General features: G+C 37.8%; 1 protein-coding gene across 2 annotated transcripts in view; it reads left to right on the top strand.

Annotated features, from left to right (window-relative positions):
• Positions 1–245: 245 nt before the first annotated feature.
• Positions 246–19,780, top strand: part of HGF (hepatocyte growth factor) — a 58,625-nt gene continuing 39,090 nt past the window's right edge. For both annotated transcript variants that reach the window (XM_027639982.1, XM_027639984.1), the window contains exons 1-4: positions 246–494; positions 12,551–12,716; positions 17,405–17,517; positions 18,167–18,281. In XM_027639982.1, coding sequence (XP_027495783.1) covers positions 416–494; positions 12,551–12,716; positions 17,405–17,517; positions 18,167–18,281 — 473 coding nt within the window. In that variant the 5' untranslated portion in view covers positions 246–415. The remainder of the gene's footprint in view (positions 495–12,550; positions 12,717–17,404; positions 17,518–18,166; positions 18,282–19,780) is intronic.

Raw genomic sequence — 19,780 nt, 5'->3', positions numbered from 1 at the left:
GCAGGAGGCACCAGCCCCGGGGCAACAGCTGAGGGGCCCGACCTGGTTGCCCCTCCCGAGCCTCTAAGGGATGAAGGGAGGGGGGCGGGGAGGAAGAGGGAGGGAAAGATGAAGGGAGGGATGAGCCGGTGGAAGCCCTCTCCCTGGGCTGGTTGAGGGGCGGGAGGGAGGGGAGGCAGCTCCTGAGGAGGGGAGGAGGAGAAGAGGCAGAGAGGGGATGTTGTTAAACAGTTTCTTACCGTAAGAGGGAGTTGGGACCCAGATCTTTCCAGTTAATCACACAACAAACTTAGATCATCGCAATAAAAAGCTCGGCTCACTCTGCCTCCTCTAGTGACCGGCGGTGCACGGGGTCCCTTCGAGGAGCCATCTCTCTTTCTCCTCCCCGCCAGCCGCAGGTGGGGCCGCCAGCACCATGCGGGCCACCCACCTCCTACCAGCCTTGCTGCTCCACCAGCTGCTGCTGCTGCTGCCCACCGCCATCCCCGCGGCAGGTCAGTGCTTCTATCACTTCGATAGCGAACCCCCCTGCGCCTCGCAACCGCATCACCTCCCCTCTCTCCCGCTCCGCCGGGGCAGGGAGGGTGCTCGGGGCGCACCCCACAGGTGGGGCGGGAGAGCGGGCGGGGAGACCCCGCCGTCTCCAGCGCCCGGCAGCTCCCGGCGGCTCCACCTGCGCGACCGGGCGGGGACGGGTGCACCGTGCCCGCCCCGCTCATCCCGGTCCCACGGGCACAGCATTGCGGGACGATGCGGGAGAGAGAGGAGCGGAGCGTGCGGGGGTCGGAACAAGCCGCACTCCGGCCGCGAAGGGCGTCCTTGGCAGCTCTGCGAGAGGCACCTCTCGTCCCGTCCCGGGGTCTGCGGAGGAGCCGGTGCTCCCACTACAGCCTTCCCGCGTAAGCGGGGCGCGGGGCTCGCTCACAACGGGCAGACCTGGAATCTGGGAGAGAGGAGAAGGGAATCTCAACGTTGCCCAAAAGGTTCTCCCCGGCCGTTTTCAGGACACCACCATGTATCCTCAATTTCCAGGGGTAGAATGAGTGTTAAGTAACAGTAGTTGACAAGGAATGCCCCAAACGCAGGACAGTGCGTTGCTGAAAGGGCATGTCCTTGCTGAAGTTCAGCAGCATGAACATGCTATTTCCAGACTGAAATACTTGTAATTTCATTAGATGTTCCCGATGAAATCCGGGAGGTGAAGGGGGGCAAGGAACAAACAATAAGTAATCAAGCGCTGGATGCTCTTTAGCTGAATTTCTTTCCTGAATTGTCCCCCTTGGACTGGATATCTGAAGAGCCAACTCTGTCCTTCTATTGGCCCTCTGGGAAGACGTTTAAGGAAAAAAAGTTTGTAAAGGTTTCTGCAAACCTTTCCTTCCTTCCGGTAACATTGTTAGGGTCAGACCTTTGCACAGACAAAAACAAAGGACAGGCACAAGAGGGAAAGAATTCTTTCAGGGAAAGAGTCTGCCAGCATTGGGCAGAGGAAGGACAGGGACATGTGATGGCTGGGTCCTGGGGCAAGGTCTGAGGGCATCAGGCAGTGTGTATGGCCAGGAACGTTGATGGCCTCCAAGATATAACTACATTTTCTAGTAAAAAAAATAAATATTTTGAAATAGGATTTCAAAGTGGAATATTTTGTGATGTGAATGGGCAAGTCAAAAAAGATTGGCAGCATCACATGCTGTAAAACCTGTTGTTTTCTCCCTACAAGTATGAGTCTGTATCTGTAGGATGCTGAACAATCTCACCATAGCCTCTGTGCTCAGTCTGTTCATTGAAGATATTGTTCTCACAGGCATTCTTAGCAGGTGACACAGAGATACAGACACTATGATACCACACTTTTCTCAACTCCTTTTCCACGTACATCTCAATTTCCATTTTTTGGACATGCAACTTCTCTGACAAGTGATGACTAGAGCTGGTTAGGAATTTTCTGAGATTTTTTTTTTTCATGGAAAATGCTGACACAAAAATTTTCACAAAAATAATTCCTGCTTAAGAGAAACTTTCTTTGGCTTGTTTCTCTCAAATCATATGAGAGAGAAATATGCAGTAGGAGACATTCCCAACAGACTGTGGTACCTGCTGTTGAGAAACCCTTACCTGTGATAGAAACTCAACAACTGATGGGCTAGTTAGAAGGAAAAAAAATCCAAAATAAACACTGCTGACACATCCACACCCAGTTTATTCTAGGAGCCAAAGATACAAAACTGGTTTATAGCCAAGCTCATAAGAAGCTTGGTCATACTTTGCTCTCTTGATAGTCAGGATGATTTTCTTGAACAAGAGAAAGTCCCTGTTCTCCCTGATTGTAAGCTCTTGGCACTGGTCTGTAGTTTACCAAGCTCAATGAATATTTGATCTATCTAGTATTCCAACAGGAGAGATTGAGAGACAGCTTCTGTACTGCTTGTATCAGTGGGTTGTGCATTTCCAATGGGCTCTCCAGATTAGGAATGGATGGTCCATCCTGATGAAGAGAAAATTTAGATTTTCAAATCAGCAACATTTTTCATAGTAGAACTTGTTTTCTGGCCAACTTTCATAGCGACAGTTTCTTGGCAACTCCCCCTTTCTTAATTTTCCTCCCTCACCTGCCTAAATATTAATCAATCCTATTGTTTGCCTTATTGGCAAGAAAGATGACTTTTATCATGTGCTACCATTGTGCTCACTTTGTTTTTAAAAATATGTGGTCTTCAACAAAAGTGTCTGGGTATTAACAATGTAAGCAAAGGAAAGTTGTGCCATTTCTTTCTGAAAATATAGTGATTGCTTTCTAAGCAAACACATTATCTTTGTATGGGATGCTGATTTCTTTTTACTGGGATGTTTTTAACAGAGATTAAGATCTACCTACCTATGATGATTTTTATTTATGAAAGACAAAGCTAAATGATGAAAACAGAATTTAAAAATAGGAAGAAAAGTCTTTTGTTAATGTATGTCCATACTTCTTCTAGTGCTATTCTATCAAACCTGATTTCAAATTTACATAATTATGAATATAGTTTCTTCTATGAATGGGTATTCTGGGTTTGGAATCCCATGCCCTAAGTTCTGTGCAAAGACAATGTCCTGTGTAACAGAAGTTGCTGACTGATACAGTTGGGTTATATTAATGGGTAAAGAAAAAAGAGGGTGAAGAAAACGCAAGAAATTTAAATGTCATCAAGCTGTCTACATTATCAGTTTCTGAGTTTCTTTTTAATATGTAAAAGATAAGACAGTGATTGAAGAAAGATAAATGTGCATGGTTCCTATAGAGTCCTTGCCTAGTCATTATCCATATTGTGTAAGTCTCTGTCACTTGCACAAAGAAATTAATATGTAGCTAATAACTTTATCAGGGAGTTTTCTTTCTTGTTCAGATATTTTTATAATCCAGTAGTCTTAGACAGTATCTCTTTAATAATGTTCATCTAGTGAAACTAAAAATTATTTTTTAATCAAATCAACAAGTAGACTGGCATACGGCAGAGGAGTGAATTATAAAGTTTTATTTAAATTAAAGATATATTTTTTTCTGTGAAAGGACTGTCAGCCAAGTGTGTTTATTCTAATTTCTCAGCACTTTCTGTAGTTTGGATGATCTGAAGCAGTTGCTAATGAAGATGTGGGAGTTGCATTTAGTTCCGATACATAATTATTGCTTAAAAAAATAAAATCAAATCCCATAACCATAATCTATGTATGAATGTTGTATATTCCTGTGGTTTCCATAGCTAAGTATGTTTTAAAAAAATTAATGTGATTTATACTTTCCCATCCCAGCTGTAGATAATCATTATACTATATACTGTCAACAAAGCAAAATGACACTCTGCCAGTTGGAAGAGTGTATTCCTTCTGTTTAATGGAATCCTTTTGGTGCTCAGTGCCAGGGGCTGCTTGTTTTGCTCTCACATGTAATGCAGCACTTACCCTGCTTAACAGATTTTCTGTTTCTATTAATGCCATTTTCATAAGCAACATAGCAGGAGAATAGAGTTGAAAGACATGAGATTAAAAGGTTGCATAAAACTCTGGAAAATCGACCACTGAAGTCAAGAAAAGGAAAGCCTCTTATTGGAGGAGCTCATCTGTCATTATTGTAATACTTCAACTGAGGCCAGGGTTGGAAGGGAAATGTGCAGTCTCCCTCAGAGAATAAAATATCTCCCCTTTGGATCTTTATGCTGAACATTAGTTTGCCACTTAACCATTTCAAACTTTTCCAAGGAGATTTGAAAACAGGATAACTGGGCCTCTTGTTGGGTAAAAACTTGATGTGGAGAAAAAAACATTGCCCTGAATGTTTTGCAATTTTTTGTACTGGATGAGTGTTGGAATTTCACTTTCTCACCATCAGCATTGAGTTGGGGTGGAAGGGCAGAGGCTGGAAGGCAGCACAGAGGTGAGAATGGGTTGATCATAGAGGCGAGAAAGGATGGATCTCCATACTTACTTGGGAAGCATGAATAGTAGGAGAACTGGCATAATGCAATCAATGTTTGAACCTTGCAGTGGGGAAGCATGGCAGCTACAAAGAACTGGGAAGGTGTGAGGACATCCTCACTGTTTCCCCATCTTTTTCTGTAGGTTTTTGTGGCAGTGCCCTCAGAGGATGTAGAGCTGTTCCCAAACATAGTTAGTACCTACACATAAAGCAGCGTTGTAGCAAAGCAGAGCTGGAAGCATGCACCAGATTAGTCAAATGTGTTGGCAAAATCTAGCTGTAGGAGTTTTCAGTGGCTTGTGGGCCTCCACCCATGTTCTGTCTGATGAGCCCAGCCGTGCCTGGCAAGTCCTCATTGCTGCTGGCCCAGCTGGGGACTGGCTGCTCCCTCTGTCCCTACTCAGCTCCAGCACTTCCTATGACTGCCGGCCTTGGCCAGCAGCACCATTTTTATGTATACAACATGCAGCAAGGTCCTCATCACTCAGCACAGGGGCTGTTTTGCTGCTCTCAGTCATCTGTCATTATTTGTTTTGCCCAAACCCCTGCCCTTCCTACTTGTTGTTTTCTCCTTCCTCCTTGCTCCATGCCCGGACATCCAGTGGTTGGGATACCATCACAAAGGAAGCGCAAAAAATTCTGAGTGCCTTGTAGGAGACACCAAATCTTGTGAAGATTGAGGAATGAAATGGGAAATGGTAGGGATTTAATTCTTGTGCACAGTGTATAAGAAGAAAAATATTAGAAGGGAAAATCCTCTCAGTAATTTAGCCAGAGGTTAGATACAGCAAGTCAGAGTACAAACTGCAGCACATTTGTTTCTGCCAGTAGGTCCCAGCATCCTGCAGAGCAGATAACCTTTTCTTGGAAGAGAAAGAGCTGTCCTTTTGCAGCTACCATCCAATTTTAGAATATACTATCAGTTGTTAGCCTTATCCTTAGCTCCTTGAGCTTTTGTGTTGACTATAGGAGTGGGTTTCAAAGGCAGGACTTAGCAAAAACATGAAGTTGAGTTCCCAGTAACATGGTGATCTTTGCAATTGCTAACAAGGGTGTGTGTGGGGGTGGGGGGGTGTGTGAGGGTGTGTGTGTGTGAGTGGTAATATGCAATGTAAAGCCAAAAAGAAATATCTTTTCATGAATTTCCTGAATCTGCCTAACAACTACGCCAAGAGCCAATGTAAAAATAAGGAAATCATTATCTCAATATATATAGATATTATATGGAAAGTCATATATATTTCAAAATCTTTCTAAAAAAATTGTAGATTTTTTTTCCCCATGAGGCTCTTTTGCCAAGAAAATTTCAGGAGTTAAAATATTCACATCATTCTCCAGGTACCTTTCTGATAAATTTTAGTTGTGACAAGCTAGAAATGGCTCCTTGGACAGCTGGTTTTATTTTGGTGACTTTCCATCTACACAGATGACTGCAGATTTTGTGGGTATGGTTGCTAAACTTCTTTCATGCCAAATTATTGTCTTACATAAATAACCGTATTAAACTTAATCTGGTATCTAAGTCTATCCAATCTACAAAGTTCTTTTCTTGAGCACAATTCAGATTGTTTTAGTTTCTCATTATGTTGGTCTGCTTTTCTTCCTTTTTTTTTTTTTTTTTTATACCAAATGAGAAGTGATTTGGAAAAGGTGTTCGCTTTGCATTCCAGCCAGGAATCTGGACATTTCTGATACTGAAACAGACATAAGGAAAAGTCAAAGTAAATGAAAGCAAGTTAAAAGTGTTGAGCATTAAGCCTTTTTTCCAGAGTAAGCCTGTTAGGACTTGATTTGTGAGGCAAAATTACCTTGAATGTATTTGTTCAAAGAGTTCTAACTGTTCACATAGATAACAAAACTTTGTTGACTCTATTAATGATCTTAGTATCAACATTCACCTTTAACATGTGTTCTTTTATTACTATGGCCATTCTGTTAAACTTAAGTGTGTGGTATCTGAAAGTATTTAGTAAGAACTACTTTCACCATCTGGTCAAGTTTGGGGTTGTTTGTTGATTTTTAATTTTTTTCTTAATGGAGCCAGTATTTATGCTATCATACTGAGGTGTGCACCAGTATTCAATTTACCTTTGATCTTTTGTATCCTTTGAAAAGCATTGTCTTGGAAATACATTATTGAATTTAGTTAAAAGTATCCCTTGTATTGTATTTTGTAGACAAATTAAACACCTCACTGTATTTACATACTGTTCAACCTACACATGACAGCAATGGTTGCTTTATTTCAAACCCTACTCATTGATTTTTCTCCTCATGTAAATTTTACCAAGTGCTGTTTTGTGCATATAAACATACTTTAATTTTAATTTCCATAATAAATTTACCGTGCTTATACCCAGGTAAGCATTCAGCTTTGATATATATGTCACCGTGATAATGCATGGTTTTGCAGATTTTTTTGTTTTCACATTTTATTTACTTGTTTGGGTTTTTTTTCCCATTCAGATACATACTTATTAAATTGCCATGCAATTTTTGTCAAGTACGGTGTTCTCTGTAAAATGTTTGATCTGTTTATTTTGTTGGACTGGGCTTTCCTACATTCATTTCACATGTGTTTAGGGTTGGGTAATTTTTATTTTCTTGTTTTTTCCTTGAAGATCTCTTCATACAATGGTAGATTTCTAATTTCCCACCCTTCTCCTCCCAAGTTTTAAATCACAAGAAATTCTTCTCTCATAATTTATTTTTTTTCCTAACCCATTGGGGAAATCCAGTTTACTTTGGCTTGAAGTGATGATTGTTTGCAAAATTAATTTAATAGCTAATCTCATTTTAACATTCTGACCTGTTTATCAATTATAACACAAATAATTCAATCTCTAATTAGTCCATCTGTTTACTGCTCAAGGTCAAGTGACTTTATTTCATTACAAACATAACACAAAATATTAAACAGAGATCTAAAATACCAGTCGATACTAAAGAAAGAGGCTATGTCTGTTTTATATTTTTGAAATAATTGTGTCAATTTATATGGCCATTTTTCTTCCCTGGAATATATTTTGAATCTTTAGCTTCTTCCTGCACAGAGCATGGACAATTTCCCTCTTTTGAATTTTTCTCCCCATGCCATCTTATTTTGTATTTCATTCTCCATTTGGAAGGACTGCAGCTGATCCCTGAAGTTCTTTGACAGCATCTGCTAACCTAAGAAGTTCAAGTATCTTAATTTTCTTGATTTGTTTTTTTTCCCATAGATTTAGTTTGTCTCTGACAAGCATGAAAAACAATGGTGTTGTTGTGTGTGTCCATACTCTTTTCAAAACTGGAAGTTATAAAAGGTCTTTATCCGTGGTATGAAGACCTATATCCAGCTTATTTGTATCAAAAAATGTGATCATAAGAAATAAACTAATTCATTATCCCACACAGTTGAAAATTTACCACAACAAAGCAAATAACTACTTAGTAAATGCTCAAGTTCTGCAAGTCTAAACAAATGGAATAGGGAAATAAAACTCAATCCCAAACCATAAAGTTTTCATTAAGAATCTTAATTTAAATATAAAAAATTGATTTAAATGTATTTATCTTCTTATTTGGAAAATCTAGTGTCTGTCTTTGTTCTATATAATCAAGTGGGATGCAAAATTTGAAAGAAACTAAAGGAATAAACTTTCTCACACTATCAGGAGACTTCACAATATGTTTCTTTAAGAAAGTACTAACTTTTGCACATACTGGAGTGAAACTTGGAAAACCAGGAAGCTAACATGCCAAATACATCATATCTGTTATTTAATAAAAGCTTTGTAGAATCTGTGACAAGTCCATAGAAGCAGAGATTTTTCTGGGAGATGCAGCCAGTATGCTCCAGTTGTACTCTGTAAGATCATAACTTCAAAACCCAAAATATACATCTACATTAGAAAAAACTGGACTGATGGAGGAAGGAGAAAGGGATTACCAATTAAGTAGATAAAGTCAGACAGTCTCCTTGTAAAACTTTGTTGTGCAGAAAAAACAAGTAGTGTTTCAATCGCGTTATAATGCACAAAGGTGATCCTTGGGCCTGTTGACATCCTGTATGTTATTTTGATTACCATAACAATGGTATTTTATTTGCTATATTAGGTTTTTTAGTACTAAGTAGGTAATGAAAAACAAAAAATCCTTTTTTGTGGCAGACTAAGACCTGAGGGTCTGAAACTTGACTTGTTCAAGTTTCAGACTTGTATTTGTTCAAGTTCAAACTTGTATTTGAACTCTAAATGACCTGAAACTAGATTTATACTGAATTTCTTGACTCTCATATAGCTCAGCATCAGATCTGTCATATTCTGTGAAGTGTGAGTTTTAATTTGAGATACAGAACATAATCAGGCAATTTCAGGGCTGAGTGATGTGGTGGTGCGGGAGCTCAAAGGCTTTTTGGGGTGGGACACAAGACCAGAAGAGAAAAAAGAAGCTACTTTGCTGCCATTTTCCCATTAGCCCAACGATTAGAGAGTATTTGGAGAGCAGAAGAGATCAAAATGCAAACACCTTTGCAGATTCAAACCTACTTCTCTTGCTAATCAAGAAAGTGTCTTAATTTCTAAGACACTGCATATTATTGTGTCCGTTACTTTCAGTTCTCTGTGTTACGGGTTCTGTTTTGTATAAATATACTTAACCTCGTAGTTAAGTAGCTTCTAGCATATAGGCACTGCAAACTCCTGGTGAGTTTTCTTACAAAAGTGTTGCAGAATGACAGTTTTCTTTATCTCTGATTATTGATTTGGCATGGTCTGGAATTGCCCCAAGAAAAGCTATTGTTGGAAATCTTTTCCCCCAGGTGCATTATAGTTTGAGCGTCTCAGTCAATGATTCTTATCTAAGACTGTACAGAAACCTCACTTGAAAACATAGAAAGGGAACCCAAAGGTGAGTTCTGGCATCTCCCAGGCAAATGTCTTTGCCTGTGAGGAACCTTTTTTCTTAAGTAAATATTTGAAGCCTTTTATGAAAATAGGAGAGCTCCAGCAGGGAGACTGTGGAAATCCCAAATGAGATTGTGGAGGACTTGTCCAATGCTGCATCCTACTAGAGCAAATGTGGCAGTTTCCATTTCCTTGGGCACTGACTGAGCTCTTGTCTTTTCTGTTCAACTTCATGTTTAGAAATAGAAAAGGGCACTACCCTCACCTTTTTGAAGGTTTTTATAAGTTGACTGAAGAAATATTTTGAGTTAGTGGTTGTTTCTGTTGAAGAAAAAAATGTTGGTTTCGTATTTGACTGGATTCCTTTGTGTCTGAATCAGCTGCTATTATTTTCAAATTTAAGTGGAATGTCAGACTTTCTCGGTAATATGATATTCAACTACAAGAAATATCAGAGGACATGGCCCACAAAATAGGTGAAAGTCTCGATTAATCAAAGTTTAGGAAACTGAAATGAATGACAATCACAAATCAGGAACATTAGTTACAGCATATTGCATGCTAATCTTTAATGTAGAGCATGTCTAAGACACTATTTAACGTTTTAATAATAAAAGCACCTAATTTGACACAAAAAGGCTATTATTTTTATATATTTTGTTGTGAGAGTTGTAAAAGTCGTGCTTTGCATTATTCTGATGTTTCTAACAGTCACACCACAGATGCACTTGGCCCTTTGCCTTTTGGATTATAGGCAAGACATAGAATGTTGTTGTTTGAAAGCTAAAGTAAATCAGGCTGTTATGAATTGCTAAATGCAAGATCAAACCCATAATCCTCTTTGGACAACTGCTAAGAAAAGATAGAAAAAAAAAAAGCAGAACTATGAACTGTGTTTTTCAGGCAGAACAGAATTTCTTGATTTTTAAAATAATTTTCTTGCATGCTAGCTGGTGAGTTTAAGAAGCTGTTATCATTGGGAATTAAGATAATGACGCTTATCAGTAGATGGGAAATGTTAACATCAGCAACTGGAAGAAAATACTTTGATATTTCTATACAGATTCTTACCACCATTTGACATAAAAATCTTGGCTGAGAGAACATAGAACTAACAAGTATGTCTTGGAAGATAATAGATTGAGAAATATACCACAAAAGCTTTATAGAAGATTTGTTTTTCTGTGACTGACTTAAAGGGCAAATGTAATCTTTTTTGCAGCACTTTGGCTCTATCATCGGTACAGTAAAAAATAAAGCAGCTTCAGTGTGGACACAACAGTTTCTAGTAACAGGAGGCTGATCCTTATGGTGAGAATAAGCATAGTGATTCATTTTTGGGGCATGTGTACTGCACAAATAGAAGGCTCAAAATGCTTAAGAGAGCTGATATGAGTCCCTAACACAATGCCAAAATTATTAGCATTTGATCTTTTCATCAAAAGCTTCTTCATATAATAACAACTACACGGATTTGAAGAAAAATTCTTTTTTTCTTAATTTTTTTTTTTTGTGATTGGAATTAAAAATATGAGTATTAGATGCTGAGGAATAGCATACCTTGCCTTCATCAGTTCAAAAAGAAAGAGACGAGGATGGGGTGAAGATTATTTTATAAGGACAGTGTAGCATAGATATTCTAATCCTTAATTTTATTTTTTTTTAAAAAAAGCTGAAGCTTGATGAGATAACATTTCAATGTCTTTAGTGTATTTCTAGGTGTCTTAGGCATAACTCACCACTGAGAGGTGTGATTTAGCTGCATCAAGTGAAAATGTGAACTCACTTAATGATCAGGATGGAAGTATTGCAAAGGGAACACCCTCAAGCCCTCTTTGGCTTTACAGTATGTGGAGCTGTCAGTAACTCCTCCAGAGCCTCAGCTATTGCACTTTACAGTTATTCTGAGCTTCTACAAAATGCACCAAGCAAAAATTCACTGGCCTAAGTGCACTCTGCACTTGCATGAGGAACTATGTATTCAGGATAACAGAGTACTAGGCTGAGGTTTTATATATTTGGAAAACTCTGGCAAAATGTAATGAATTGCACCTGAGTATTTGTGTTCCATTATTGTTGCAGATTCTGTAGAGAAAAATGAAAGGACATCTGTGAATACAGTTACATGGAAATAAGTTATGGAAAATACTATTATCTACTTTGTAAATTAAGGAGGAATTTATTCACCTAACCTTACCTGAATTAGCCATCTAGTCCAAAAAGATCATCTGGGATCATTGAGAGAAATAGGAAAATCAGATCCAAGGCAATTTATCCTCCCTGCTTTACTCATCTGACAGAATAGGGACAATTACTCTCCAGATGTACTTATCTGCCTTCACGGATGATGGAGCAGCCTACACTGGCAGGTTGAATTTTATGGAATGCAAAGTAAAAGTATAAATAAATATTGGGAAAATTCTGGGGTTTTCTTGCAAATATCAAAGATCATTCCTCTTGCACTTTAGCCAAGCATCTCCAGCCAATCTTCCTCGCTCCATTTTATGCCTCTTCCTCTGGGCCTTTCAACAGAGACATGGAAAACAGATCAGTGCATTCACTTTTGCAGGAATGTTTGCAACACTGCAGACTTTCCATGCTACGGCCTCCGTTTGACCTCCTAATCTTTTCTGTAAGCTAACAACTGAAGTTCAGTCGCACTTAAGCTGGACACAACGCTCACATTGAGACTTCACTGGAGCAGAGAGAGGACAAATGATTATTTTGTGTCACTTCCAAAATCCACTTCTTTTCACTATTTGTGATAAGATTACTCTTCTAATAACAGTTTATCACATTCAGCTACTGATAATGTTTTTCACTTGAGTTTTTCATGGAAATATTTACAAGATTTCTGATTATTAACAGACATATTTTGGGGGGTCTGAAAAAAATTCAAAAAGAGTGAAAAACTTTCCTCTTACCCTTTTACGGTGTTATGCAAATTTTTATTTAAAATTAGTTTTGTTAAAATTCCTGCTATTTCTGGTTTTAAGGATGGAGTTCACCATCTAAAGTAATCAATTCTTCTTCAGTAATTCCTTTTACCTTATTTTTGTGAAATTCTCCATGCTTTAGGTACTGAACAAAGATCCTGTAATTCCTTTTAAAAGTTGTCCATATCCAATGCCAACTTTAATGTCAGCACCCTCTTTATAGTGTTTTTTTGTTTGTATCTTTTGTTAATTTTTTTTCTTTGCTTCTTTTTTAGAGGGTAAAGGAAAAAGGAGAAATCCTCTTCATGACTTCAAAAAGACAGGAGAGTTGATGCTCATTAAAGTAAACAAAACACTGGAAGTAAAAACTAAGCTGTTAAATACCACTGAACAATGTGCCAAGAGATGCAGCAGGAACAAGGGCCTCTCGTTCACTTGCAAGTAAGTTATGTATCTCTTTTATTTATTTCTTTCCCTAATGAAACATATATAACAACCTTTGACCAAAGGTGTTTCTGTAATTGTCATCAGTGGTAGCTTGTACCTGGAACAACCTAAAGATTGTGATTTTTGATTTCAGTAATGTTGTTCTACCTGTCCAGAGAGTGTCAGTGTTTTCTGAAGCTTTATATGAGTTATCTGTCTTCTTAGTTTGTCCAGTCTCTGATCTGTTCCATAACATAGCTTAAATAATGTACTCATGTTAAGATGTGGATTACTTGGGCTGCACTGTAGAGGTCGGTGAACATTTCTGAGATTTTTATGTCTCTTATAAAATGGTTATTGTCACACATCACAGCTGCAGTATTTCAGCACCACTTCAGACCATATTCTGCTTTCATTCTTTGCACATTACTCCTGCTGCAATCAATGAGAACCTCACACATGGAGCACAGATACATGCACTGCTGAAGTTGACTGGCAAGTGCTACAAAACTGATACAATGAAATCAAACCTTCTGGGCGTGGATAGCTGTCCTTCAGCATCTGTCATCTCTTAGAAACACATCATGCAGCTGATTGCTTGTCTGCCTTGTACATATCCTCTACTATTTTTTGGAACAAATCACTATTATTTTTCTGACGTGTTAGATTTAAATGATCTCCTTGGCCTCACTTAGTCTGGACCATTAGCAATAAATGAAAGACCATGAATGCAGGAGAATCTTGGAGAGACTGGATGACTTCTATACTAGTCAATACCGGCCTAAATGTAAGCCTGAATTTGAGACATAAAAAAGTTTTAACAATTGCTACAAATGAAAGCTAGAACAAATATGACAACAGAAACTCCTCTTTGGCAGAGAAGGTGTCCACTGTGATTTAATTCTTCCATAAGCCTTTAATCCCACTGTTGCAAGATCTAGTTAGTACTGTTCTGTACTCTGACTATTTATATATGTAAACAATAAACAGAGTTTACTTTTTTTCTGATAGAAAATATTTTCCAGGCACTAATATTTTTCACATGGTGCAAGCCACTCCTTTTCTTATTGGCAAAGCTTCCACTGTTGTTATTGCCAAGGGAATCAGGTTGTATTCAATAGAGTGAGACATGTTTGAGTTCTGATGGTTAGCAGTGAGGATTATTATAAAATTAGGTTTCACAGTATAAAATAAATTCTGAATAATGCTGAGCAAACAACAATTCTATATTCCAACATCAGTTTAGGAAAATTGCCTCAAGCTAGTTGTGGCTGCTCAGGGTGGTATCTTTGGTGTTCTGAACAGAAAAGGTAAGTTAATGTATTTGTCTGTTCTATTTTACATTAATATTAATCTATAATCTCTCTGAATTGTTAAAATGTTCTCAGTTATTGTAGATTTTTTTTTCTATTGGGACAGTGTCTGATGGATTCCTTAAGGGGCAAATTCTCCCTGGCTTAATCAGTCAATACAGCGACATAGAGGAGCCATGAGGGACTTTGAGAACACAATTGGAAAATTTGTGCTCACAGATATCAGAATCACAATCTGTCATGCAACTACTTCATACTGAATATGGAAAAGAACTACAAATCTGATGACTCATTCTCTGAATGCCCCATTTTGCCTTCCATATTTTTAGGAAGGAAGTGGTGTAGGTGATCGGGTCTTGTCTTACTACTGTTATGCTGCAGAGCAAGTGGGATTTTCTTTTCTGGGATCTTGGAACATCCTTGTGGTTTTTCCCTTTGGCCCCAGAGGAGTCCCGCTGTAGTGTGCACAGTTCTTTGATGCTACTGTAAACACACATTTGACATGTGTTCCCTTTTAAAGGACAAGTTATTACTAATGTTTTCCTTTTATTCCTAGGATCATAGTCTTTAATTTCATACCAGCACATGATTACTACAAGGTGAAATTTGTTTCCAACTTAAATGAAAACCAACTAGTTTACTGCTTGCTGAGGGAGCATTCTAAAATAAGAAGAGAAGTAACACTAAATAACATTTTAAATATTTGAAATATTAGACTTGGATTTTCCTTGGTTTGTTGATGTTTTTATGGTTTGATTCTCACACTCCATACCCATGTAGCAGTTCTCCATCATCTGGGCCACAGCACTGATATTTTATTTTCCAGATGCAAACTCAATTTATTTAAGCATTATTATCCAATAAGAAGGAATTATTTTTTAATATAAGTGTGACAGTAGCACTGGGAGCAGCAAGATCTGAGTCTGTGCACTGTGAGGTACACAAGCAGGAAGAAGATTAAGTTTCTTTTCTGCCAGAAAGTGGTAAAGAAGATTTCAGGCACTACAGACTTATAAAGGATCAACCACTCTCTATTTTTGGGGAAAAAAAAAAAAGACAATTTTTGATTCCTTTGTTATAAGTTTCTGTATCACTTGCAAGTAAATTTTGAGTATTATATCAGTTAATAATTAATCCTTGCTGGTTTTATCCCTGGCACGTTTTTGTTGGAACTAATGTATATCACTTTTCAGAACAGATGTTTCCTCTGTTCCCTTGCTCTCATGCTTGCACAGATCTTGTTCTTTCCAACTGAGCTACAAGATTCTTATCTAGACCTGTTTCTTTTTTATGACATTATTCCTAAAACCCTCCATCAAAGAACTCCTTAGATTCATTTACGCTGTCATTTTAACTTCATAAATCTCTGTGCATCTTTTTCTGCCATCTCAATCAGCTTTATTAACCTGCTGCTGCTAAGTTCTTCTATTCCTGAGTTTCATCACCCTTTGCAGTCCATATCCCCATTGTTTTCTTTCAGTCATCTTTGCAGGTTTTCCCACTACATTTACTATGGAGGAGAAAAAGATAATGTAGTTACTATTTTATTGTCTATGCAGGTGACTTTTGCAGGTATGTCCCTTTCTTAGCGACAAAGTTGTCCCTGTCTCATTCTTTGTTATCTGCTTAGAGTTTCTGCATTTACACAGGAAGTGATTCCAGTATAGATCACAGAATTTCAGTACCTGATGAGAAAATCTACCGACTATCTCAGTACAAAGAGCAACAAGAAAAAATGGTTGTGATCATCAGTATCAGTAGAAGAGAGTCCAAAAATTTTCTCAAATATGTTGACTTTGGAATCATAAAAAATCTCCAGATTTGGGTCCAAGAAAAGATTGTTAGAAACTTTTATGTACAGAAGTGATTGAAGCCAAACTGGAAAGAAACCAAAAGGCAACTGAAAGGCAAAAACTGAAAGAACTGTTTGTAAACAGTGCATTCTGCATTCCCACTTTAGGAGGGAGGAGTGGAAAGGAGAATGTAATCTGAAAGGAAGGAAAGGTCAAGGATATTTTTGTGAAGATGGAGTTAGAGGCGCTTGGATATGCTCATATTTGAGAATCAGCCAGAAGAGAACAGAAGGTTTCACAAGAGCAGAAGGATGAAGGTTAGCAGGTTGGAAACATTTGGAGTCAACAGAGTAGAGAGAGCAGTTGGATGAAAAATCTGTTTGGTGATGGAAACGATAATGAAGAAGATGTTTGAAAGAGAGAAGACTGGGGAGATTGGATTGGATTGGATCGTGCAATATTTTTAAGCGAAACCAGCAAGATCTCACACAAGAAAGCTTGTATGGTGAATTAAATGGAGATCAAAGAGATTTTTGTTGAGGGGTGCAATGCTCAGGAATATGGCACAGCCAAAGTATGGGTGAAATCTGTGTGTCTTTTCAATATTATCAAGTAATGATAAAATGCCTTCTCAGATCAGAATAAAATATCTCAGAAGGTATGGGATGACTGACAGAAATGTATATTTTGTGGTAGGCTAGAGGCAATAGTATGATGTCCGTGATTTGTTATTTTGTTCTAATGAAAAACGTTAAGGAAAAAACACCTGTGGGTTTTTTTCTGTCTTATTTTTCTATCTTTATTGGAATAATTGTTGCCCCCTCCAAGGCAGTTCTTAAAATCTTTCAAAACATTTTACCTACACTTAAAGTCTATCCTTTAAAAATGATGTTAAGAGAAAAAGTCTGCATTTTTCATTTCAAATATTGAAAGAAGGTGTTTTTACTCTTCTGATTCCTGGTTGTCTTTCTTGTCCTCCCCTCAATTCAGTGAATTCAGCATATATTGTGCTCTATCATTGAATGTAGTTAAAATAAGAGAAAAGAAGAAAACAAAAGCAAGGCAAGGACAAACTGTAGGCACACTATCACAGTTTAGTTTATCCATAAAAATAAAAAGAATCTTGTTTTTAAGCAGCTCTGTTGATCTAGTTAAGAAACAGATTTCTTGCTCCTGAATTTTCCTCAAGCCACTAGTGTGAGATGCGGAACTATTTCAGAGCCATATTGTAAGCATAGCAAAAAAGGATATTTTAGAGTCTTCTTTTTTTTTTCCCAGAAAGCAGCATAACTGGGGACACATATGCTGTCTCAGTCACATTTATCTCACTTTTAAAATAAAGATCTTTAATGACAAGGGAACTTTTAGATTAGTGTGAACAACTAAGCTGGTATTTAATGTAATGGCCACATCAATTTAATTTCTTTGTTTCTTTGCTCTTGTCAGCAGAGTTGTGGGTTTAAATAGTAATTTGGACTGTTTCTCTGATTTTCCCAGTAAAAATAATTCTTATGTCATTGCATGCTCTTTGGCAGGCCATGTGTCATTATTATAAACCACACAGAGATTTTTTTTCTCATCCAGATTTTCTTTTCAGGGCCTTTGCTTATGACAGAGTTACAAAACGGTGCCATTGGTTATCCTTCAACAGCTTGACAAATGGTGTGAGAAAGAAGCAAGACCATGCGTTTGATCTGTATGAAAAGAAGGGTAACTGATTTATTTACTGATTTTGTTTTTCCAGCACTGAAGAGAGAAAAGAACCCCTGAGGTCATTCAGTGATTTTTGACTGTAGGAACATCCTGAGCATGGGACAGTTCTATGAATTTTGAAAGTTGCGTTTTACAGTTTTATTTACACATATCCTGAATTTGTTGTCATGTTAGTTCCTCTAGCATGACCGGTCAGTTTTCCCATGTACATATTTGCCTACCATTATACATACTAGCCTGAATTGTTACTTCATCTTACTACTTAAAAGCTCAAATGTATGTTAACATTTTTGACTTAATATTGTTCTTATTCACCTCATTAATGAGTGGGAGACTTAAGTCATCAGACTTAAAGAGTTTTGTTCAATCAGACATGTGGGAAACATTTTCAGGGGAGTTTTTTAAGTCAGTAAGTAATTGATATTTTGGAAAAAAAAAGGGACATGAATGTATGCCAACAACTAAACAGTATTTTGAATAATTAGGAATTTAAAGGCTATTAAATTATATTATTTTGATAATATTATTTATTATAATATTATATTATAATATAATCCATTAGAAAATAGATTATGAACTTTAGTTTATATTGCATTAATCAAAACCCTAAAATTGCAATACTCAAACCCCTCTTTTATTTCAATAGACTATGTCAGGAATTGTATCATCGGGAAAGGAGCAGACTATAAAGGAACAATATCTGTTACCAAAAGTGGTATCCAGTGTCAGGCCTGGAATTCAATGATCCCCCATGAGCACAGGTAAGAGTTCAGGAGCAGAGACAATGGGAATAGTGTTGAGACAGCTTCCATAAAGCATAAGAATTTATGGGACAACTAACCTTAGACAACAAAATCACTTAGATATTTTTCTTGCCTTTCTCCAAGAGATGCCATTCTCCAGATCCCAGAAAATCCTTACTTTCATGAGCTTTCTCCAAAGAGGTCTCTTTTAATGCCAACCTGCGTGTCTGTATCCCTTCCTTTCCTGTGTCAGTGTTTTTAGCTGTTTATATCCTTTTGATCTCTTAGTTACTGACAGGAACAAAACATCTGCATAACTTCAGCCTGGGATCTGGAAGTTTATCACAATTTTCTAATCGACTCCCAGGGAATGAGCAATTTTTAAAATCCCATTATTAAGAAGTGGGGGATAACCCACCTATTTGTTTAGTATATAGTTACTGTTAGTATCATTTGCATAGTTGTTGGTAATTCTCTTTTATATGTTGAATACATTAAACTCTATAGAGCACTTAGGCCAGGCAACAAATACATGGAAAGGACTGAACAGACTATTGAAATCCTTTCCTTCACATCATACTGGCAATAACTAAAGACTGATGCAGCAGGTACAGAACTTAACTTTTCAGGTTAAGACCTGATACAGTGAAAAACTGAGGCCAAATCTTCATCTTGAGAGTAAAGCTCATAAGATTCCATTATCTAAGGAAAGGAGAAGAAAGCCAAAATGTGAAGCCAGTAAGAATAATGGTAGAAGCAGAGTCATCCACAACAAACATTGCTGGAGACTAGGTAAAGGACTATGAAGTACTGGTCTACTCTTTGACCATTTCTCTTTGAACCTTTTTGTATTGGCTTTAGCCATTTAGACAATAAAACTTGAAGAGACAAAACTAAAATGTCCTCTCACCCATAAGCTTCCTGTCTATGTTGCTGCCTTTTGCTCCAGACTTCCAGCATCAGCACTTTTTTTAGGAGGAGCCAAACTGGATATTGTTAATGAGGAACTGGGCTGAGGAACTGCTCAGTCCTGTCCTGACCAAATCAATCCAGTGTACAAGATGATATCTTGGAACAACATGAAAAGGCAAAGGATACTTGGTTCTCTCCTCTTATGATGTGTTACAAAGCTGAGCCTCAGGCTTGGACTTACTGGACTTGACTGCTTACAGTATCGGTGGTAGTGTGTCTGATTTTCAGAGTGGGGCCAGACCTGTTCTTGTCTGGGAGCATATCATAAATATCACCAGGTGCCACAGTAGTGACCTTTTGAGACTTAACACCTTGAAGTATACAATCTTCATCTTTCAGAAGGGAAAGAATTCTAAATAATTACAAACTAAGCAAGAATGAGCATTTATTCTATGTAATATACATATGACTTTATATAATTAGAGAAAGGAAAGTGTCTTTATAGTGCACATTGTCACTGAATTGCATTTTAATACACAACATACACCATTTTATCACATTTGGACAGTCACTCTTCTACGATGAATTTTATGAGAATGACTTTT

Source organism: Corapipo altera, unplaced genomic scaffold (assembly GCF_003945725.1).
Source record: "Corapipo altera isolate COAL_440 unplaced genomic scaffold, ASM394572v1 1b, whole genome shotgun sequence".
NCBI lineage: Eukaryota > Metazoa > Chordata > Aves > Passeriformes > Pipridae > Corapipo > Corapipo altera.
Note: the sequence above shows the minus strand (reverse complement) of the source record. Positions and strands in the feature narration are given on the sequence as shown.